This window comes from Podarcis melisellensis (genome assembly GCF_964234715.1).
Source record: "Podarcis melisellensis genome assembly, chromosome: 9".
Classification (NCBI taxonomy): Eukaryota; Metazoa; Chordata; class Lepidosauria; order Squamata; family Lacertidae; genus Podarcis; species Podarcis melisellensis.
This window is the reverse complement of record NC_138541.1, coordinates 221,261-244,428: the sequence shown is the minus strand read 5'-3', so window position 1 is coordinate 244,428 and position 23,168 is coordinate 221,261. Positions and strand designations below refer to the sequence as shown.

The 23,168-nt window shown below is 52.3% G+C and overlaps 2 protein-coding genes across 2 annotated transcripts; one reads left to right on the top strand and one right to left on the bottom strand.

Moving 5' to 3' along the window:
* Positions 1-1,169: 1,169 nt before the first annotated feature.
* Positions 1,170-6,085, top strand: LOC309377632 (alpha-internexin-like). The gene is made up of 3 exons (XM_081925206.1): positions 1,170-2,325; positions 4,646-4,770; positions 5,732-6,085. Exons 1-3 carry the CDS (start codon positions 1,306-1,308, stop codon positions 5,796-5,798), a joined length of 1,212 nt encoding a protein of 403 aa, XP_081781332.1. The 5' UTR covers positions 1,170-1,305; the 3' UTR covers positions 5,799-6,085.
* Positions 6,086-12,689: 6,604 nt separating this feature from the next.
* On the bottom strand, positions 12,690-20,925 carry LOC309377687 (interleukin-12 subunit beta-like). The gene is made up of 6 exons (XM_081925317.1): positions 20,766-20,925; positions 19,042-19,296; positions 17,227-17,338; positions 16,779-16,966; positions 15,149-15,315; positions 12,690-13,407 (listed from the first exon to the last, which is right to left on the bottom strand). The coding sequence occupies exons 1-6, from the start codon at positions 20,839-20,841 to the stop codon at positions 13,288-13,290; spliced, it is 918 nt and encodes a 305-aa protein (XP_081781443.1). The 5' UTR covers positions 20,842-20,925; the 3' UTR covers positions 12,690-13,287.
* Positions 20,926-23,168: the final 2,243 nt, after the last annotated feature.

The following is a 23,168-nucleotide window of genomic DNA, read 5'->3' as shown; positions in this document are numbered from 1 at the left end:
AGGAAGCGGACTCGCCTTCCTCCTGGCTGCGGCCGCCTTCAGAGGCAGAAGCAGGGGCAGTGAGGGGCCGCAGGAGAAGAGACCCCAGAGGTAGGGCCCAAGGGGCCATGAATCTCAAGGCCGGGTCCAACCCCCCCAAGAGCAGTAGGACGAGAGCTCTTGGGATCCCGGTTCCCCTCGTTTGTGGTGCAAACGGGGCTGGGGGGGTCTCTAGGTCAACTGCGGCATTTCAGCGACCCCCTTGTTAAGCGTCTCTGCCCCTTATTGCCCACTAGCTGAAGAAGCGAAAGACACACACTCCAGCCCGCCCACTCACGGGAAACCCGGAGGGACCGATGGCCACCAGCCGCCATGTCTGTGTCTTATCTCCACAGCCGGGGCAGCTCTGGCTAGTAGGAAGACCAGCTGCCGCCACCCGCAAGTCCGGCCCGATGCGAGAACCGGATGATGGAGCAGATCCAACTCTAGGGCTCTTCCTCTTCTTGTTGTATAATAATAATAATAGAATTTATATACCGCCCTATACCCAGAGGTCTCAGGGCGGTGACACTTCTATCATGATGGCACAGTCCCCGCGCCCAGTCCGGCACACCCAGCTGGTGGGCGGGGCTACGGGGCTGCCACTTCTCTCTTCCCAGCCCGGCTTCCCAACGAGGTTTCCTGCAGGCCTCAGCCGCCGGCTTCGCCCCAAGGCGGGCCATTGCATAGTCCAGCTGATGAGGGGGCGGGCCAGTAGAACTGACCAGGGGCCGAGGGGGCTGAAGGAGGCAGGCAGGCAGGCTCCTTCCTCGGCTCGAGAGCGACACCTAAGGGCCCCTCGCACCCCGCCCTGCCTTGGCTGCCGCGGGTCCAGCGCCTTCTGCTGGCGGCCCTGGAGGAGGTGGTCTTCTTGGCTCCCCCTGCCCGCAGTCCCCTCTCAGGCGCCGAGAGAAGCCGCGTGGATGTCACAGAAGAACCTCCGCTTTCCCCACGCGCTTGATATTTCCCTGAGGATGGGTGGGGGGCAGAAACACGTGCCCGCTCTGAGAAGGGGGATCCTAAAAGATTTCCGGCTCCCTCCCGCTCCCATTTCCAGCGCCTTTGCTCCGAGAACCAGCGAATTCTCCTGCCCCTGCTGCAGCGCGCCCTGATTGGCTGCCCAGGCTGCCTCTGCCCCTATATAAAGGCGGCCCGTTCTGCCGCAGTTCGCAGTTGGCGCAGAGCTGGGCCGGGAGGGCTAGTGGGTAGCGCGGCAGGGACACCGCGAGGCTCCGATCGCCGCGCTTGGAGGGCCGTTCCGCGTCCTCTGTCCCTCCGGGCGCCACGATGGACTCCGAGGGCTTTGGTTGGCGCAAGCCGTGGGAGGATTACCGAGGTGGCGGTGGGGCGGCGCGCTCCGTCCGAGTCAGCTTCTGCTCGCCGGTGCCGCGGCGCTCGGCTCGCCTCTCGGCCTCCGCGCTCGGGCCCTTGACTGACCCCCTGGAGCGCCTGGACCTGGCGCAGGTGAGCAACCTGAACGCGGAGCTGCTGGGGCTGCGCGCCCAGGAGAAGGAGCAGCTGGTGGACCTCAACGACCGCTTCGCCACCTACATCGAGCGCGTGCGGGACCTGGAGCACCGGAACCGGGCGCTGCTGCTGGAGCTGGAAGCGCTGCGGCGGCAGCAGCGGACCCCGGCGCGGCTGCCGCAGCTCTACCAGCAAGAAGCGCGCGCCCTGCGGGCCCTGCTGGACGCCGAGGCCGGCGACAAGGCGCGCCTGGAGGCAGAGCGCGACCGCCTGCGCCTCACCTGCGGCCAGCTCCGCGAGCGCTGCGCCCAGGAGGCGCGCCGGCGCCTGGACGCCGAGGAGACGCTGAGCCGCGTGCGCGAAGAGGCCGCCCGGGCCGCGCTGGCCACCTGCGACGCCGACGGGGCGGCCGGCTCCCTGCGAGCCGAGCTAGCCTTCCTGCAGAAGCTCCTGGGCGAGGAGCGGGCCGAGCTGGTGGCCCAAGCCGAGCTGGCCGCGGCCACCCGGGTGGCGGTGGAGGGCGCCCCGGGGGCCGCGGCGGCTGCTCGGCCCGACATCTCCGCCGCGCTGCGGGACATCCGCTCCCAGTACGAGAGCCTGGCGGCGAAGAATATGCAGGCGGCGGAGGAGTGGTACCGCTCCAAGTTCGCCTCCGTGGCCGAGCTGGCCAGCCGCAACCAGGAGGCCGTGCGCAGCATCCGCCAGGAGACCGTCGAGTACCGGCGACTGCTGCAGACCCGCTCGGCGGAGATCGAGACCTTGCGCGGCGCCATCGACTCCCTCCACAAGCAGCTGGAGAGCTTGGAGGGCCAGCAGGGAGCCGAGGTGGCCCGCTGCCAGGTAAGGCCGGGAGAGTTAGGGGGCCGCCGCTCTCGTCTCCAAGCCCGCGGGTCACGATGCGCCTCTCTCTCTGCGGCGGGGGGCCCGGGACTCCGGCTGGCGCTCTTCCTGCTCTCGGCGCCTGCCCTGGGGTCCTTCCAGGGGAAGAGAAAGCGGCGACTTGACCCCCATCTCCGCCGGAAGGGCTGGGAATCCTGCTCATCTGGCAGGGGGAGTCAAGGGGGGGGGGCTCCATATGTCTGACGCTTGGGATGCTGGGAGATGGAGTCCTAGCAGCATCTAGAGGGCGCCATGTTGGCAACTCTAGAAGGGCCTCCCCTTCTGCTGCCTCCTCCGGATTCAGCCTCGCTACCGCCAAAATCTCCGGCCACCAGCACAATTCTGTGGGGCATTTGATAGCTGTCGATGCCATGAACGTCTTGGAGGAGAGGTTTGAACAGTCGGTCCAAGATGGCTCCCAGGTCCTCCTTCCCGGAGCCCTTGGGGATGCTCTTGTCTTCCAGGCAGCTTCTCTTCTCTGCCCCCTCCTTCTTCTGTCCCTCTGTCTCCCTTGCTGCACGTCAGGTTCATGGACGGGGAGGGGGTTCCTTATGCCCGACTCCTCTTCAGGGTGTGTGGCAGTTCTTAGGTCCTTGCCCAGTTTCTTTTCGCATTCAGCTTTCTCCAGGGCTCTGAGTTTGGTGAAGGTGCGGGGGTCCTTCTCCTGCCTGCACTCGTCTCTTCTTCACTGCAGGTCCTGCTCCTGCCCTTGAGCGACGGGAGGGCGTGGGAATGGCACTGCCTCTGTGGACTGGCTTGTTCAGGGCGGGAAGGCAGAGGTGCCCTGGCAGGATGGCCCCGAAACCACTTACAGCTCCTCTATTATTAATAGGCAGATTGATTTAATGATGAAGGCCTGCCAGGTTAAACCTCCCATGTGTAGCAGATTAAGTGGCTATTAGGTTAGGAATTGGCTGGCTTTGAATGCCCCCCATCCCTTTCCTGCAATGCTGCCTGGGCTTCTGTACCTTCATTGAACATTTAAATTGTCTGGCGTGAAATGCCCAGCCAAGGTGAGAAATGAGAGTTTGGCTGAGATTAAAACCTCCCACAGGACCTGGAGGAAAGAAGAGTAGCTGAGCAGGCAAAGAGGCAGAAATCAGAAGGTCAGGGCAGGTGGTTGTGTGTGGTGGGGGGAGGTCAATGGAGAGAAATGAGGTCAAGGGGGGGGAAGAGGCTGGGAGTTCTCACACATATCCTGGGGACAAGGGAATTACGGTAGATGACCCTGGCAGTCCCTTCTAACTCTACGATTCTGTGTTTATGGGAGTGCAAGAGGCCGGTGTCTCCCCTCCCACCCTTCCTTCTTCAGCTACGTTCTTAGGGACTTCAGGCTGGTGGTGTTAACGGAGAAATCTGAGGCTCCCTTGGAAAAGAAACAAGGACACCAGCCAGGAAGACCAGAGCAAAACAGCAGCCAGTCGGCTTGGTCTTTATTGAAGACTGTTGTGACAGGACTCCCACCTGCCACCAGGTGGAACAAGATGGCATCCCAGAACAAAAGAAGACCCCAACTTTTATTAGCTGCTTATCCCCATGTTACACCCCCAAACTACATCACTCATACATCACGGTTACATCATGAAAGGGGAGGTCTGGTGGCAGGAATCTGAGCATCCTGGACCCTGCCCCATGGTTCCCCTTGCCCTCCACCAAACACCCATCAAGTGAAACAAAACAGACATTTACATTTCCCTGTTTCCCAGCCAAGTTAATCCCACCCTTTTGTCTCCATCTGGGTTTGTTATTTCTGGAATGGCTACCTGTCTGGCACTCAGATATCAGGAGGCCAAGGATTATCACTCAGACAGAGGGGCTGCTGAGTAGCTGAGCTCACATGTCTAGATGAATTTCTGAAGTTTTCCCAGTGAGCCAGTACATAGATATATTTATCAGCGAATTCTTACATTTGGTATCGTGCAGCAAAGGCCCTTTGAATAGATAGGAAGAAACTGTGATGAAGTGTTTTGTGGGGACAAATCACAAAAGTGTTTGTGCTGATTTTGGTAGTGGGCTGCATGTGCATGATATCTGCTGGAGGGGCAACCCCCCCAACCTATACATAAATTCCTGCAACAGTGGTGATCTCTCTGGAGGAGGCGGTCCTAGCAGTCTTGCAGGAATGGGAAAAGAGAAACTCCTGCTTCCAGCTGTAGTTCAGGGCTGTGTGTGAGAGAGAGGGAGAGGTGGGGTCTTCTGTGCTTTCAGGGGGTAATGTTCAGGGGGTGGTCTCATCAGTTCCAGCCTACAGTCTCCCCTTTTCCCTTGACCCCACCCCCAGGAGAGAGTGGCAGAACTGGAGCAGGAGATCTCTGAAGCCAAGGAGGAAATGGCTCGCTACATGCGTGAATACCAGGAGCTGCTCAACGTCAAGATGGCCCTGGACATAGAGATCGCTGCCTACAGGTAAGGGCTGCAGCACCCCACCCCACCTGCCCCTATCAGGCACCTCCATAATTGAGGCTGCAGGGCTGGGTGCTCCTTGACTCCCTGGGTGTCCCATGCCTTTGCCCACATGTGGATGAGTGGCAGTAAAATATGCTCTCCGTTATGGCAAACGGAGAAAGCATCATGTATTCCACTCAATATTGATCCAGAGCAGAACTCCAACGTAGAGTTAGCAGAGCAAAAACTTAAACATGTTGCAGGATTCCCCAAAAATAGACCAGAGGCCATGAATGTTTCATCCAGCAGACCTTTACTGCTAGTAAATGAGCACAATGGTCACAAAACCAATACATTCAGGATTGGCCCTGTCCATAAGAAATCCAGTTGCAGCAAACTTAACTTAAACTTACAATAACTTATAAGAAGACTAAACCTTAACACTAAGCATACAGAACACCACCCAGAACAAAAGAGAGACAAAAGAGAAAGTGAAACCCTGATTTTCTGGTCTTACTATTATAGTCAGCATAACCTTGGCAGAAAAATAGAACAGGACCAGTTTAAGCCAGCTGTACTAAGCTTCTCTGAAGCAATAACCCAAACAACATGAACTTCTGCTTGTTTCTTTCACATAGAGAAGCTTCCAGGACCCTCTTGAATTAATTAGAATGGGAAATATATCTACATATCAGCTCAGTACTTTCTGTACTAAGAAATGCAAACTGACAGGGCAGTCAGATTGTACCAAGAAGGCTGAATCTGGTTCCCGTCTCCTTCCTTCTGTGTGCCAAAGCTTAAAACAGCCTCAAATAGTGCACTTAATAAAAGACTGGAGTTCATCCGGCCCTGAACCCCAAAATAAGCTCTGGCCTACTCTGTAGAATCTAGAACCCTTTGCATTCAAAGCTTGTGTTCTGTGGCTGAGCTCCTTGTCCGAGGCTGAGGTGTGGTAAACCCCTTCGCCCCCTTTCTTTTCCAGGAAACTGCTGGAAGGGGAGGAGATGTGGTGGACCTCGTCCTCCTCCTTGCCACCCCTGATGAAGTGACAGATGGTTCTGTCGGGAGCGAAGGAACCTCCTCTGATGACCACCCTCCTTCTCGTCCTCGCCCCTTGAACCTCCCTGCCTCCCCATCAAGTTGCTTGCGCCCTCGTTGGCTGGGCTGCTGCCCAGCTGGCCTTGGAACTGGGTGTCCCCCATGGCTCTAGGGAGGGCGGAGGAGCCGGTTCCCCAGGCCAGCCTCAACCCCTGCTCATCCAGCTCTGCTCTTTTCATCCGCCATAAGATGCCACTCTGTGTGTGTGTGTGTGTGTGTCTGTGTGTGTGTGTGTGTGTGTGACCCTCCTGGCTCCACTTTTAAGCCCCTCACCTTTGGAGAATAATAAGCAGGAAACAAGCAGCCGTGCAACCTGAAATTGGGTGCACTGCGGAGGGTCTTATGTTTTGTACTACTTAATTAATGTGTTTTCAGCAAGGTCTGGGCTAATTGGGAGGCATAGTGGGGGGGTGTGTGGCTGTGTCAGGGTCATGGCTGCCTCCTTGCATTAGCTGGGCGAAGGGGTCTCTGTAAGGGGAAGGGGCTGCACTGCTGCCCCCCCTCTGAGGGCTGCATGGCCCAGTGCCTGTGGGGACCTGCAGAGGGGAAGCTGATGCTGTCCCGTGGGGACTGTGGAACAGGGCCAGTAGGGGCTGCCCAGAATTGGGATGGGGGGGGGGAGGCAGGGTGCCTAGCAGGGCTTCCAAGGAAAGAAGGGCATTTGATTATTTCATATGTGGGGGTTCAGAGTTGGGTGGAGAACTGCTCCCCCCCCCCCGCCGTTAGCCAAGGGCTTAATCCAGCCCAGCTCTTTGGTTCAAAAGGCTCTCAGAACTGGCCACAAATCTGTAAACACAAAACCAATACAGTCTCTCTCTGCCTTCAGGTTTATATCTAAAAGACACAACAAAAAAGGAAAAAGGGAAGAGGACATAAACACACAGTTTTCATTCTGCAGAATGTGTGAAATGTGTTGGTGAAAGTGGCTCACCTGCTAAAGGGGGTTTGAGACTGAGCGTGGAAGAGAAACACGGCACAGATTGTTCTTAAGAGGGAACCCCCACCTTGAAAAAGTGTTTTTAATGGTGCGTATTCAGCAGAAACATGTCCTTCCTCAGACTGAGGATTGCTCCTGGGAGCCAAACGTTTGGGAAAAGGAAGTTTTCAACACTTGCTGTTCTTTCTAAGTTGGAAGCAGCTGCTCCTCCCCCTGAATACATGCATGGGGCAGATATAGGGTGGTATATTTAATAATAATAATAATAATAATAATAATAATAATAATAATAATATCTGGGATTTCCCCTCCCCTCCCCTCTCCTGAACTTGGAATAAACAGCCCCACCTCTGCCCAGTTTTCCTTCAAGATCAGTGGGGGTGGTGTGACCCCATTGCCCCCTCCCCTGCTCAAGCACTGTGCCCTGGGAGACCAGAGCCTCAAATATACACACGCACCCTGGCCCCCTCCGGATACTGGGGGGTGAAACTGCACGCAATGACCCCCCCAGCCCCCTCCCAGGCAATGCAGCCGGGGCTGAGGGAGAGATGCTGCCTGCTCCCCAGACCGCCCTCTTTGGGGCTGTGTCCTTAGAAGCACCCAATAGCGGGGGTGCTCTGGGAAGGCTGCAGCCCCCACCCTTGGGAAGAGAAGCTGCCCTCTGTTCCCACAATGCCCCCCACCTGCCAGCAGACCAATGAGGCTGCAGCCACCTAACGCAGGGGGGGCAAGGGGGTTGCTGTTTGGGAAACCTGCAAGGTCCCTTAGCCCCTTCATCTGCTGACCCCAGCAGGGTGAGGAGAGCTCCCCTTTATTTTCTCCTCCGCCCCCCAGGCTGACCTTCCACAGGGAAGCCCAGGTCCCTACACAGGCAGCTCACAAACCTGGGTGCAGCATTCTCACCCCGCCTCACCCCTTTCCTCAATAAGGTGTGCTGGGGGCAGGATTTGCAGTGGTCCTAAAGACCCCTGTCTCTTCCATTCCCATCCCTGAGGCTTTCCCAAAGCAAAGGAAGGATTGGACTCTGATAATAAGAATACACACAGAGACTTGAACCAGCAAGACTCTGGGAGGAGTGTGTATAATAATGATTCCTCTCCACCCTCTGGCCCAGGTTGTTTTATTCACAAAAGAGCTTTTTACACAGTGTACGCAAGAACCAATCAGATTTCCACTGAACATTTCAAAAAAACCCACGTGGGGACAAAGTTAAGGTTAAAACTACAAAGAGCTAATTTCCTACTTGAGCATGCATATGCAATTCAGCGGAAATAAAAGAGGAAGCGAAGAGAAATGCTTTTAGGAAGTTCATAAACCGGAGAAAACAGGAGAGAACGGAAGGATGGAAAGGAAAGAGTATTTACCATCTCCTTGTGAACTCTCTTCCTGGCCCCTAAGATCTGTCTAAAGATTAAACTACATCAAGGTAACCTACTATCTTTATGTACTGAGGATGCCCAGTGAAGCAACTGGCAGCTGGGCTGTGTTCGTGTCTTGTCAAGGAAGAGAAATAGGACAGGGAAGCAGAGGCGTGGATTGATCAGAAATCATATCCAAATATCTCAAACCCAGTCAACGCAATGCTTTCATTGCTGACACAAATGGCTGGCTCCATTATTTTTTAAATTCCTCATGGCAATCCCACTGATCGCTACCCATCCCCTGCTGTCAAGGAACATCCTCCCACTCCTTAGCGGCTGCTTCTGGATCAGGACCCTCTTTTCTTTCTGCACCCTCTTCCCACCCCCACTTTTGGCTTTTGTTGCCCCACTTGTGGGCTCCCTCATCTGGTCAGCCACTGTGAGAACAGGGTGCTGGGCTGTAGGGATGGGCCTCCTGAGAAAAATGGGCTGGCCTCTAATAATTGCTGTGGAGATCCAAGCAAAAGATCTGGATTACAGGAAAGGGGTGCTTTATTGTTGTTATCAATATCAATATTAATTAAGTTACAGGTAGGTAGCCGTGTTGGTCTGCCTTGGTAAAAATAAAATAAAATAAAATCCTTCCAGTAGCACCTTAGAGACCAACTAAGTTTGTCACTGGTATGAGCTTTCGTGCTACTGGAAGAGATTTTTTTTATTTTGTTATATAATTTTCCTGTTGGTCCAGTAAGGGAGAGAGCAAGGAAAGGGAAAGGCCACTAGCAACACAGCACAGCTCCCCTGCCCCCCCCCCCCAGAATGGAGCCAGAAGTAGTGAGGAATGGAGTGGCATATAAATATATATAGATATTCCTTTTTTTCCTTTTGCCTCCTCCAATTTTAAAGGTGCAGCTTATATTCAGGCGCATATGGTAATATAAAAACACAAAATACATAATAAAAATGAGAAACCCACTAATCCTTCAACACATTTTAAAAGGGCATAATTAGGTGGGGGAGGGAATTTGTCAGAGGTGGGCTGTGGGAGGCAGGTGGGGCTCTTTTTACACAAGGGAGGGGGAGGTGAAGCTAAATACAAAGGGCAGGGAATGAAGACCCCCCCCCACACACACAATACACACACACACACACACACACACAGAGAGAGAGAGAGAGAGAGAGGCAGAATCAGGCCTGCAGTCCCCTTCGCTTCATCAGCTGCTCCCATTTTATTTCTGTGACAGAATCGGATCAATAAATATTTGTGAAATTATGTGCGCCTGAGGCTCTTGAACCCGAAGTTTGAGGGGGAGGTGAAAGAGTGGAGGGGTCATTGGCTCATTAACCCAGTGTTGCCTACACTGTCAGGCAGCAGCTGTCCAGGGTTTCATAGAATGCCAGGAAATCCCTCCAGTCATCTAGTCCACTGTAGTTCCCTGGAAACTGTACAAGTCTATGATTCTATTTCATTGGAGGTTTTAAAGCAGAGTTTGGAGGACCATCTGTCAGGGATTCTATAGTTGCGATTCCTGGATTTCTGGGGGTTGGACTCGATGTCCCTTGGGATCTCTTCCAACTCTGATTTTTAGGCACTTGGTCTCCCCAGTTCTCTGGAGGAACTTGCCCAGTGTCTGCATTATGGACAAGATCAAATCTTCAGGGTGCCTCCTGACGATTCAATTCAATGTTTGAAGATTGAACAATTCAAAGTGTTGGCCTTGACCTTTAAAGCACTATTAATTTTCTCCTGCAGTGCTGCAAGCAGCCGCAGCCCCTCGGGTGAGGGGCTTCCGTCCCCGCAAACCACAGCAGCCCAGCCCTAGAGAGACTGTGGCCCTCAAGAGCTTCTCTTGCTGCCAGACTGTGTGGGAGAAGCCTCTGCTGCTCAGGCTTGGCTTCAGGTGGTTTTTCTGCATGAGCAGCAGCAGCAGCAAATAAAGTCCCTACACTCTGAGCAGGTACGGAGTTACCCAAGGCCAGGCTAGCTTTTTTGGCACTGCAAACTCCAAGTCCTCCATCCCCTCCTTTGCTGTAAAAATACAAAAGAATCCATTAATTGGCTGCTAGCCAGGGACTGCTCTTTCTGCAGACCACCTGAAGTGGTCCCCTTGTAGCCTTATTAGACTTTACCGACTGGTGGGCTCTGCGTTGCTCCCGGGAGGGAGGAAGGAAGTCAAATGACACAGAGGTTGATTCAGAGAAAGAGTTTATTCTGCTCTCCGGATAGCAGAAGGCACTTGCGTGGTCAGTCCACAGCAAGTCCAAAGAAATGAGAAATTTCATGCAGTATATATATCCTCCAGGCACCCTCTGCCCCCTTCCCCAAGAATCCAGCCGTGTCAGCTTATACACGCAGGTTGACATCACGTATGTTCCTGCTCCAGTATTCTTAACCATAAAAGGCTTTTCCTCTTCCTGTACTCTTGACCATAAAAGGTTGTTCCTGTTCCTATACTCTTATCTTGGGGGCAGGAGGTCACTAACTCCTGGCGCCGTTCCCAGGTCTCTTGTCAGACTTGACAAGGTCTGTGCGTCTTTGTGGTCAGGATGTAAGATAAGACCCAGACGTGTCATCCCTGCTCTACTGGAACTGGCAAGGCCACTCATTGCCATCACAGACTGATAAGGGAGAGCGCTTTGAGCACTTTTGTTTATACAGCTGGGTTTTGCCTCAAGAGCTCAAGTTAGAGCATTTTAGAAATGCTCCCTGGGAGGAGGAAAAATGGGGATTTGGGGTCATTTTCAAACTGACTGCACGGAAACCCATTCCTTCACCCTCTTCTCTCCCTCTGGCTGGGTTGTGTGGGTTTGCACTGCCCACTCCTGGTATATTTTTGCCATTGCATCTGGTTGCTGAGAACAATCTCTCTCTGTGCCTTGGCATCACATGAGCTCTGATTTTGGCAACTCGTCCTTCCAGCAGAGGAGAAATCTCACCTTATTCTCACAACAGTCTGGCAAGGTAGGTCTCTGCTGCTTGAATTGTAGGGCAAAAGGGGAGGGTCTTAATGAAAGTCATGTGCTGACTTCCCCCCCCCATTTTATCTCATGACCAAGTAGCCTTCCAGAAACAATACGGAAGCTGACGCAAAACATCAGAGGGTACCACTCCCCCCACCCTAATTCAGAGCACGAGATTTTACTGTGCATCATGGCTGGGTTGGAGATTGAAGCAGAACCTGTTCTCTTGGTGCATAATGTTCTGTAACCCCCCCACCCCATTGTAGACTTATAGGTGTAGAAATGTGTCAGTAAACCATATTTCTTAAAGACACTAGCTGCACCTCAATTTTCCCAATAGGAACACAACCCTGGGTTAGTGCCTGGAACCCTCCGGGAATCTTGCTACTGCTTGGCAGAGAGTGGGGCTGGTGTCCAACTTTTGTAACAATGCTTAGGCTAGAATAAATCACAGACATTTAGATTTGCAGACAAGTGAAATTTTACAGTTTCCAGATGTTACGGTGAACTAGTCTCCATCTGCTGGCGGTAAAGCAAATATGAAAAGTTTCCAGAATGACTTAAAAATAAAAGTGCTTTGTTTCCTTATAAAAAGGATCATGCAGTCTTTGGGTTGGCAACCCTTTTAGAGAGATTCAGTTCACTTGCTCTAGGAAGGAGGGAGAGGAAAAAGGAGATGGGAGGGTGGAGGGTGGGAGCAGGGCCTGCTGAGAGCCTGCTAAGGCGCACTCACTCTGACAACTGGAGCTCAGGGCTCAGGTTTTCCTTTTCATGCATGAACTTTATTGAGATTTTTAAAAACAATTGCAAGTATAAAGTGCTGTCTTTCAGAAAAAATGCATGTACAGATGTTAAGTCTTGTACGCAGTCATCCATATGGCATCAAAACAGATTTGGAAAGTCTTTTACATTACAGTCGTACCTCGGGTTAAGTACTTAATTCGTACCAGAGGTCCATTCCTAACCTGAAATGGGTCTTAACCTGAAGCACCACTTTAGCTAATGGGGCTCCTGCTGCCGCTGGGCAGCCAGAGCACAATTTATGTTCTCATCCTGAAGCAAAGTTATTAACTCGAGGTAATATTTCTGGGTTAGCGGAGTCTATAACCTGAAGCGTATGTAACCCGAGGTACCACTGTACTGATTAAGCTCCCATCCACAGAGTTTACTTCCATCTAAATCATTAAGATAATTTCTCCATAGTGGCTGCTGGGACAGAGGAGGGAGGGAGATTTTTTACTGCTGTTAATAAGTGACATAGACCAAGACCATATGGAGTCAAGCCCATATTTCTTTGTTATTCCTCTTATCACCCTCCAATGGTGAGTTCAGAGTTCCAGAATGGCTATATCCCGCACTTAATGGGTCCAGGTATATCTGGCGGAAGGAGGTGGTTATCTATTGGAAGCCACGAAAGAAGACCAGTTCTTTATTCTTGACATTGGGACTGATCCCCCCCCCCCCCGGCCTGGGGTGGGGTGAATTTATTGCCTCCGCTTTGTCAGGAGGCTCCAGGGGCTGCTGCAGCAATTTCTGTTCCACCAGCCTCCCCAGGCAATTAAGCGCACACGCTTCCAAAACGGTTAAGGTTTTGCATTTTTATTGCTGTAAACAGTTTTAGTATTTTTCTGTACTGCACAGCAGAATATAAAACATTTTTACAGTGGTACCTCGGGTTACATACACTTCAGGTTACAGACTCTGCTAACCCAGAAATAGTGCTTCAGGTTAAGAACTTTGCTTCAGGATGAGAACAGAAATTGTTCTCCTGCAGCGCGGCAGCAGCAGGAGGCCCCATTAGCTAAAGTGGTGCTTCAGGTTAAGAACAGATTCAGGTTAAGAACGGACCTCCAGAACGAATTAAGTACTTAACCCGAGGTACCACTGTATTTATAAATGAATGATTGGATTTAAGATTCAGAATTAAAAAGAGTTGAAACAGATTGCAGCCCAGGAACAGGCTCCTGAAAACACACCTCTCAGGCATCAAGATGGAGACAAGGATACATTCTGCCCCACCAGTAGCCCCCCAACTGAGAGGAGAGGTGCAGAAGCAGAGGGGGAGGAGGAAGATGAAGTTCCCTGGAGAGCTGGAGGCTTGCAAGGCGGCGGCTGCTGTGGAGAGGCCTCTGGCCGGGTCCCCCAAGAGAGGCGGCAGCAGCAGCGTCCCCCCAGGCGTCCTCAGCGGAGGGTGACCCAGGGTGACCACAGGCTCCACATGGAGTTGGTGAAAGGATCCTGGCAGCGAATCTGCGCCCGATGCACAGCCTCCGCATCTTTGATGGTTTCCTCCAGCTGGTCCTGTAAGGAGGGCAAACCAGGTGTGACTGGGCTGGAAGAGGGGCAGAGCCAGGGCCTGCTGGGGGGAGGGAGGCTCTCTGATGTGGGGGTCCCACAGAGCAGAGGGGTCCCAGCTTCTCTCGTTGGCCATGGCTAGAGTCCGTGGTGCTCACAGGCCCACCTACTGAGCCCTGGTATTGCGAACCCATTTGCAAGAGGCTCTTAGCCAGGATACGTTCAGAGAATGTGGGTTGGGGAATTGTAGCCTTTCAGCTGTTGCTGGACTCCAACTTCCATCATTCTTGACCATTGCTAGATGCTGGGAGATGGAGTCCAGCAGCAAATGGAAGCTGCCACATTGACTATTTCTGCCTTAGATCCTCCCTGCACAAGGGCAGTATACCTTCCAGGATCAGGTTCTGGGGACAAAGAACAGAAGAAGGGGAGTCAGCTGAGGCTACTGTGCCTCACTTGTGGGCAACTGGTTGGAAGATGTTGGGATTAGACTATTGAGCTGGAGGAGCCCTTGACTTTGGCCTGGCCCACTTTGGCAGTGAGCGGGGGACACCTTTGTGGTCAGGAGATCTCACCCATTCTCAGCTCCCTTGAGCAGGTGGGAAAGTGGCTGGTTATGTTATTGTTGTTGGTTCTGAGTGACAGATGTTGTGGGTGCAAGTCCCCCATAATTCTTGGATCCAACAAGAGTTAGATTTAATCGAGATGGGCATCACTGGAAGAATAAAGGCTGGTGGTGGCCTGTCATTAGCCCATCAGTGAAAGCCATCAACAAGGTAAAATACGCATCTGGATTTGGGAGGCGGAAATTTCCAGGGTTATAGTGAACAATGAGAGAAGTGAACAGAGAAAAAGTGTCCCTTTTGCAAGTTGGAGGAGGGGGAGCACAAAGGCAGGAAGTCTGTGTTATTCTGCAGAGAGGGTCAGACCTGATGTCTGGGGTCTCTTGGAATCTGAAACTGCAGCAATGGAAAGAACAGGACCATCTCAGAAGCTGAATGAACTCTCTCCATCTAGACACAGCCTGTCAATATGTTTAGATGAACCCTACATCATAAAGACACCACAGACTCTACAGGGCCATCTTTTCCAAAGGAAGCACAGACCCCCGGGTAAGTGCCTGGAAATTCATCCTGATATGTAACATTATGAAGAAGCAGAGAACATAGGAAGAGCATCTGCTGGATCAGGCCAGTGGCCCATCTAGTCCAGCATCCTGTTCTCACAGCCAGGTGCCTGTAGGAAACCTGCAAGCAGGATTGGAGCAAAAGAGAGACTTTCACCTCTTGTGGTTTCCAGCAACTGGGATTCAGAAGCATTTACTGAATGTGGAGAGCAGAGGTAGCCCTCCATAGCCCTTTCCTCCATGCCTTTGTCCAATCCTCTTTTAAAGCCATCCAGGTTGGAGGCCACCATTGGCTCTTGTGGGAGGGAGTTCCATAGGCTGACTATGTGCTGCTTAGACTATGATTCTGTCCTGAATCTCCCCACGTTCAGGCTCATCACATGTCCATAACTTCTAGGTTATGAGAGAAGGGGGAACAAGCTGTGTCCATCTTCTCCAGGCCACCAGGCATAATTTTACAAACTGGCATCATGTTGTCTCTCACTTGCCTTTTCTCTAAACTAAAATGTCCCAAACTTTGCAACCTTCCTTCATGGGAGGAGCTCCATCTCCTTGACCAATTTGGTCAGAAACCAGCCCACGAGGGACGAAACAGGCATGGAAAAGCAGCTTGCTACTTACGCTGCTGACTTCCTTCTGGGTGCCATCGTAATGTTGCAGTTTCAGGCGGTAGCGCAGAGGGAAGTAGGCCGAGGCGCAGTGCCAAGAGGCCGGGGGAGCCCAGCTGAGCCTCAGCTTTGAACCCGACTCCTTGTGGATGGTCAGCTTCTCTGGGGGGTCTGGCTTCACTGCAAGGGGAGGGATGACAAGAGCCGTCAGGCTTCACCCAGCCCCCCCTCCCTCCCTCCCTCCCTCTGCCTCTGGAGGGGCCACAATAGGGAAATGGTGAGGAAGAAGAAGAAGAAGAAGAAGAAGAAGAAGAAGAAGAAGAAGAAGAAGAAGAAGAAGAGAAGAAGAGTTTGGATTTGATATCCTGCCTTTCACTCCCTTTAAGGAGTCTCAAAGCGGCTCACATTCTCCTTTCCCTTCCTCCCCCACAACAAACACTCTGAGAGGTGAGTGGGGCTGAGAGACTTCAGAGAAGTGGGACTGGCCCAAGGTCACCCAGCAGCTGCAGGTGGAGGAGCGGAGACACGAACCCAGTTCCCCAGATTACGAGACTACCGCTCTTAACCACTACACCAAACTGGCCAGCCTTCTGCTACTGCCTTCCACTACTGAGAGGCCCAGGTCATCTAGATCAGAGGTTCCCAAATATTATTCAGGCTGCTGCCCCTTTGGTGCCATAAACTCATCCCCAGCACCACCCAACCTATGAAAAGCATTTCTCAAATTAGCGGTTTGTACAACCCACTGAGGAAGATAACAGAATTAAATTAAAAACCGTCAACAACTGCTCCCCCGCCCCCTGTTTTTATTATGTATTTTGTGTTTTAATCTTGTATTGTCATGCTGTGATCTTTGGACAATGGGTGGTATATGAATTTAACAACTAAAAATTTAGTTTGATTAATTCAACAGAATTCATTTGATCCAGTGTGATACCAGTTTTTCAAAGTCTGAGAGCCATTTGCCCCCTGGCTGCCCCCTTGCCCCTTAGCACTTAGAATCCCTCTAAAATCCCACTACCACCCACTTTGGGAACCATCAGCAGGTGTTGATCTTTTGGTTGAGGCATTCCCAGCCAGTGAGGTGCTTGTCAGTTAACTCCCCCCCCCCCAAAAAAGCAGAATTTGATCTGTTAGTGGACGCAGAGCTCTTTGCAAGACTCCCTGCAGGATCAGCTGTGCAGAAGGGTCAGCAGCAAGAGAAATTCCTGACAGCAGAACTAGAGGGACTGACATCATCTGCTTTTCATACTTAAAAGCAACCTTGCCCCTTCCAAGCTGCTGCCCCCCCCCCATCAGCACCAGCCATCAAGAGCCACGCTGGCTGCAAGGGCTGCTGGGAGTTGTAGTCCAACGTGTGGTGGGGGAGAGACCAGGCTGAAGCCTCAGGAGGCTCTTGCTCCATAGAGCCATTCCATATAGGCAGTCCCAACTGCCCCAGTTACTTAGCAGCCCCACCCTTAGCAGTGCCGGGGTCAGACTGGATGGCACTTGGGGGTCCCTTCCCACGCTGTGCTCCTGTGATCCTGCCCTAGTTCTGCGGGTGTCCTTTTGCTTGGCCTCCAAAGGCAGCTGCTGGGCTTCCCCTCATGCCTCCTTGGGATTCTGGAGCGGGGCGGGGAGGGCTGGTCTGGCGTCCCTACCGATGTCCTGGATGGCGACGTCCCTCCGGAGAGCCTCGTAGCTGCCGTCTTCGCCCAGCCCCTCCAGCTCCAGCTCCAGCTCCGTCTTCTCCCCGAAAGGGCAGGGGGAGCAGTCCTCCAGCAGGAGGCGCACCTCGCCCGGAGAGGCAGACACTTCTCTGGCGGGGCAGCGCGCAGAGCCCGGTCCTCTGCGGAGACAGAAAAACCAGCAAGGAGCCTTGGGAGGGGCTGTTCCAATCCTATGACGCTAAGAGGGGGGGGGTCCTGGGGCTCAAAGCTGCCAGCCTGCAAGCTCCATCCAACCCCGCTTGAAGAGGTGGTGCCTGGCTGGCTGGTGACCGTGAGGGGGGGGGTGTCAGCCCCCTCGCCATGTCCCCTGATGCTCCAGATGCTCCAGGCCCTTCAGAGAGGTCCCACCTCAAAGCGAGGAGGGGAGGGAGGTACTCACTTGCGGCGCAGGCGGGCGCGGAAGGCGGCTGGGTGCTGAGTCTTCCACCAGCAGCTGAAGGTGCCCCTGTACGAAGGCGCCTCGCAGGTCACCTCAGCTTCTGCCTCTCCAGCTGCAGGGAGCGGGCAGAGTGGTTAGCAGGGACCCTGGCGACTGCCTTGCCCTTCCCACTGCTGGACCAGGAGCCAAGGGATCTGTCAGGCCACCCCGTCGGGGGGATCCTGGAGCTGTGATTTCCGCATTGCAGGGGCTGAGCTGGATGACCTTTGGGGTTCCCTTCCAGCGCTACAGTTCTATGGCTCTGTCACAAGACAATCGGGGTTCGTGGCGCAGGTTCGCCAAGAGCCTTTTCCGCGTCTCCACTTGGGCTACAGCGCCCCCTGCAGGAGCGCCCGCGAGAAATAGTCCATCTACCGCCCATTCATCGGGTTTCATGAACGAAAAGTTACAATTTAGGAATGAAGCCGGTTCCGAAATATTATAGGAAGTGGAAAGGCCATGTTTAGACTCGCCGATCTCTTCTGACCACTTCTTTAGCCAGGAACGCCTAGATCAGGCATGTCCAAAGTCCGTTTGGGGGGCCTAATCCCGCCCGCCGGTCGGTTTAATTTGGCCCCTGTGGCAGTTTATTTCCTGGGGCAAAATCCCCAAAGAAACCTTGACAACTTCAATCCTGTAAAGCTCAACAACTTTAGCCTTAAAAAAAGGCAACTCTGGTTGGCTCTTTGGTCGGCCCTCACGGCCCTTCACTTCATCAAATCTGGCCCTCTTTGAAAAGTTTGGACACCACTGGCCTAGCCGTAGTGGTCGCCAGTCTGCAAACTGGTTGGACCAGTCAAAGAAGGGCAGCCCTGTCAACATGAAGGCCCTTTGTTTATGAATGGGGAAAGGCTTTTGTCAATGGGCTCGGGGCCAAGAGTATTTACCATATGTAAAGAAAGGGATAGAATGTATCAGACAGGCCAGGAAGAGCCATTAACAAAGTATCTTCATTGACAAGCTGGAAAGCAAATTGGAAAACAGGATCTTGGCGCCTGCTCAGGGCTTCTTGGACAACCCTTTCCTACTACCTCAATGTTCCGTTTTGAGGTGGTATTTTTGCCCAGGGGACAGATAATTTATGGGCTTTTTAAGTTGTTGCACACGTGTCTTGGGGGTTCCTCATCTCCTTGCAAGGCTGAGGGGGGAGACTCGGTTGCAACAGGTGCAATAAAGAATCCTTGCTTCCTCTCAACTGGTTGTAAAATAAAGGTAAAGGGACCCTTGACCATTAGGTCCAGTTGCGGACGACTCTGGGGTTGCGGCGCTCATCTCGCTTTACTGGCCGAGGGAGCCGGCATACAGATTCCGGGTCATGTGGCCAGCAGGACTAAGCCGCTTCTGGCGAACTAGAGCAGCACACAGAAACGCTGTTTACCTTCCCGCTGGAGCGGTATCTATTTATGTTCTTGCACTTTGACGTGCTTTTGAACTGCTAGGTTGGCAGGAGCAGGGACCGAGCAACGGGAGCTCACCCTGTCAGGGGGATTCGAACCGCTGACCTTCTGATCGGCAAGTCCTAGGCTCTGTGGTTTAACCCACAGTGCCACCCGCGTAGCCCCTGTTTAAATCTCTGAGCGATTGCTGACCTCAAGGGATTCCAAGTCCCTTGGCTGGAGTTAGGCTGTTCAAGCCAAGCCTATTTCTTATAACAGTCCTAGGATCCAAATGCCCAAAGGCAGGTCCCGACTCGCCCTCCCCAGCCGTAATGTCGGAGCCCAACGAAGGCGCAGATTCTGCGAAGGCTCCCAAGGGGTCCCCTGATCCCCACCTCACCTTTTCGGACAAAGAGGGGGAAGTCCGGGTCGTGCACGGCCAGGAAGGTTCTGCTCAGCACCTGTCCTGCAGCTCCCCGGCAGGTGTAGTTGCGGGCAGAGGCGAGGTCCAGGGGGCCGACGTGCAGAAGGTGCCCCCAGGGTGGCAGCTCCTCCATCTCCACCAGGGCTCCGTCCTCCACTTCCCAGCTCACCCGCTGCCCCGCCGGGGCGTCGCATGTCAGGTTCACCTTCTCGTTGATGTCCCCAACCTGCACTGGAGAGGGGAAGAGAGAGAATTGGGGGGGGGGAGCGGTGGCAGAAGGGCTGCGGTGGGGAAGCGCCCCTTCATGAGTTTTGAATGCCAAGCCACCAGGCTGGGTGGCAGGACTGCACTGAGGGTGCCCCCCTCCCTCGGCCAGGGCACGGTGGTCTTCTAATAGTTGGAAGCAGCCCAGGGTGGCTGGGGCAACCCAATCAGATGGGTGACATACAAACAAATTATTATTATTATTATTATTATAGGGCAGCTCCCGCCCAAACTATTCATTCATTTATTTATTTTGCAAAAATTTATGCACCGCCTGACTGTAAAAAAAATCAAAACCAAACCACACACACACACACAGAGAGAGAGCAGTTTACAAAAGAATAAAACAAGAAAATCGATCGAAATTTACAACAATGCTTTAAAATATACAAAAAGTTTAAAATGCTAAAGCAGCTTAAAATTCTACCTATTTTGGTAGGCTTGTCTAAACAAGAATATTTTTAAAAGGCGCAGAAATGAGAATAACGAAAGGCGCTTGCTTGATGTCAATAGGCAGGGAGTTCCAAAGTGTAGGTGCTGCCACACCAAATGATTGCATTCTTAGGAATGGGGGTATTATGTGGCTTCTGGAGCAGTGCCAGTTCTGCTGCTTGAAGTGGCTGAGTGGTCACCTGGGGGGTCAGGCGGTCTCACGGGTAAACTGGTCCCAAGTTTTCAAAGGCTTTGTAATACCTTGAACAGTAATACCTTGAACTTGGCCCAAACCTGTTTAAAGGTAAGGGGGACCCTTGACCGTTAGGTCCAGTCGCGGACAACTCTGGGGTTGCAGCGCTCATCTTGCTTTACTGGCTGAGGGAGCCGGCATTTGTCCTCAGACAGCTTCCGGGTCATGTGGCCAGCAGGACTAAGCCGCTTCTGGCGAACCAGAGCAGCTCACGGAAACGCTGTTTACCTTCCCGCCGGAGTGGTACCTATTTATCTGCTTGAACTTTGATGTGCTTTCAAACTTCTAGGTGGGCATTAGCTGGGACCGAGCAACGGGAGCTCACCCCTTTGCGGTGAATCAAACTGCCAACCTTCTGATCGGCAATCCCTAGGCTCTGTGGTTTAGAGCACAGCGCCACCCACATCCCTCAAACCTATTTAGGGAAGTTTTAAATGTTTGATTCTATTTTTTAATATTCCGTTGGGAGCTGCCCAGAGTGGCTGGGGAAACCCAGTTAGATGGGCAGGGTATAAATTATTATTATTATTATTATTATTATTATTATTATTATTATTAAACCACTGCAGACCTCTGAGTACAGAAGCTAGATGCTGACAAGGCACAGGAGCTACACATCTGGGTGCAGCCTGCTTTTCTCTCCCTCCTGTGCATCTTTAAGCAGAGACACACAGCCCTTTGTGGACCACATTCTGTCCCCCTCCCTTCCCTTCTGGGCCCCTGAGATGGAGCTTGCCTCTGGGGCACTTACAGTTGGCGGGAAAAGCCACAGAGGCTTCTGCGATGAGCACCGTGCCCAGGAGAGCCACCAACGTCATGGGCATCATCTTCAGGCTGCGTGAGGAGAGACTCCGCTGGAGACGAGGGCAGTGAAGGTAAGGGGAGAGGATCCTGCCCAGGAAGGAAGACAAAATGACCAAAGGGGAACCCAAATCTCTCCAGACAGGGACCACCACCAGCCCACCAGGGTCAGGGCCAGAGACTTCCAGCAGCATCTTGACCCCACTCTATGTCTGCCTCCACCCTCTGCCTCTCTCGGGGGCATGGAAAACCCGCTGCCCAATTGGGGGGGCCTGCCCTTGCTTGCTTCCAGCCACCTCTTGGGAGCAAAGGCTCTGCACCCCCCTCTCCCCCCTTCAGGAAATGAGACTCCTAAGAGCATCAAAAGAAGTTGCTCAACTAGTCCAGCATCTTGTTCTCACAGTGCCAACCTAAAGGGAACCCACCAGCAGGACTGGGTAGAAGACCAACACCATCCCTCCTGTGGCTCCCACTAAGTGACATGCAGAAGCCTTGCTGCGCAGAGCAGAGCCATCCTGGCTAGTAGCCACTGATAGCCCCATTCTTCACCATTAGTTTGTCTTAAGAAAATTAAAAAATTACCTACTACCAAAACACAAACAGTGAAACCCCCCAGGTGGCTGATACATTGGGTATACAATATTCAATAATATACATATTCAATAATATACATATTCAATAATATTCAATAATAACATATCCAAATTAACCATATGTATACTTCTATATACCTTAACATGCCTCCTTCCACAAGGTTTATTTAACTTTTAACATTTTAATTGCCTCAAATTGTTCAAACCTACTCAAATAATTCAATATTTTCTCAAACCAATCCTCCTCTTTCTCACTGACCTTAAACCCTTTCATTCTATGTATCTTCACAGTTAGGTATTCTAAAATTATAATATTATTAAGTTTTTCCCTCCATTGGTTCACCCCTCGCTCTTCTGTATTTTTCCAATTACTTGCTATAACCTGTCTGGCTGCAATTACCATCCATTTTACCCATTTGCATTCCTCTTGTTTTTAACTCGGTACTACTCAGGGTAATAAGAGCCATTAATTTAGTTATTTCCTTGTTCTTCCCACATTTCCCAATATTTCTATACCAATCTGTTTCCAAAATTCATTCACTAACAGACAATCCCACCACGCCGTGAGTCTGTCTAATCCCCTTTTAAAGCCATCAGGGTTGGTGGCCACACCTGATTCCCACAGGAGAAGAAAGCTCCATAGCTTAACTCTGCGCTGCGTGAAGGACTTTCTGGCTGGCTGTCCCGAGAGGAGGCTGCTCAAGGGGCTCCCTGTGGACACAGCGGCAGGCTGGGGGCCTCATCTCCTGGCCCCACGGATCCTAGGCCTCCACCCCACAACTGCCTTTTCTTCTTCTTGCCCTCTGTTTTGGCACTCTCCTGCTGAGTTGCCCATGAACCTCCCTGGGGGCTTGGGGTTCTGCTGCCCACCTCCCAAATGTCGCTCAGACCTTTGCCCTCAGACTTCCCCACACAGCCAGTTCCTCCTCCAAAGCCTGTACCCCAGAAGCCGGCTGCTCCCACTGGACACTCCCTGCACCCAGGGCCGGATCTACGTATATCATAAACAAGCTCTAACTTAGGGCCCGACTCTCTTGGGGGGCCCCAAAAAAATTATAGGGGGGAAAACCTGGGTGTATATTTCCAAAATATAAGATAAAAAACAAATAAAATAGATTATGAGTCTTTGTAAATTGTGTTTCCAAAGGAACTTTTGTTATTGCCAAATGCCAATGTGTTTGCATTGTTTTGTTATGAATAAAAAATCATTTTAAGTTAAAGCTTAGTAATTATTTCACTATTAATATACTTCTTATTAATTGTATCTCAGTTCAACAATTACTTTGATAAAATACATATTTTGTTACGTGCAAATGGCTTGAGATACCTATTAGGTCCATAAATTACCATATAGCATCTATTCAACACACAAAAAAGTGACAATTTGTTGTTGACGAAGGACAGCTGGACATAGAAAGGGCCCCGTTACTTTCAGTAGCTGAGGGCCACATCAAGCCTCAATCCGGCCCTGCTTGCCTCACAAAGCCCCCTTCCCAAAGCAGGTTGCAGCCCAGAGACCCAGGACCGCCCCCCCAAAGAGAGCCCTTACCTTCAGGCTGCTGCTGGTGTGTCTGAGGGCTGAGAAGGAGACCTGTCTTATATTGCCTGTCCTGCAGGGAGGAGGTTAGTGAGTGGGCAAGGAAAATCTCCCCAGACCACAGAGCTGAGGAGGAGGGAGAGATAACCCATCACCGCCCCCTTCTGGGCCCACACCCACCCACAGGCCAGCCATCACCCCCTTCCTTCCCAGGGGAAGGACA

Excerpts from the sequence above, each read along its gene's own strand:
- LOC309377632 (XM_081925206.1), top strand. The coding sequence starts at position 1,306 with ATGGACTCCGAGGGCTTTGGTTGGCGCAAGCCGTGGGAGGATTACCGA. Across the intron at positions 2,326-4,645 it reads CCGAGGTGGCCCGCTGCCAG|GAGAGAGTGGCAGAACTGGA; the intron begins GTAAGGCCGGGA and ends CCCCACCCCCAG. Across the intron at positions 4,771-5,731 it reads ATAGAGATCGCTGCCTACAG|GAAACTGCTGGAAGGGGAGG; the intron begins GTAAGGGCTGCA and ends TTTCTTTTCCAG.
- LOC309377687 (XM_081925317.1), bottom strand. The coding sequence starts at position 20,841 with ATGATGCCCATGACGTTGGTGGCTCTCCTGGGCACGGTGCTCATCGCA. Across the intron at positions 16,967-17,226 it reads CGCGCCCGCCTGCGCCGCAA|AGGACCGGGCTCTGCGCGCT; the intron begins GTGAGTACCTCC and ends CTGTCTCCGCAG. Across the intron at positions 13,408-15,148 it reads CCCAGAAGGAAGTCAGCAGC|GACCAGCTGGAGGAAACCAT; the intron begins GTAAGTAGCAAG and ends CCCTCCTTACAG.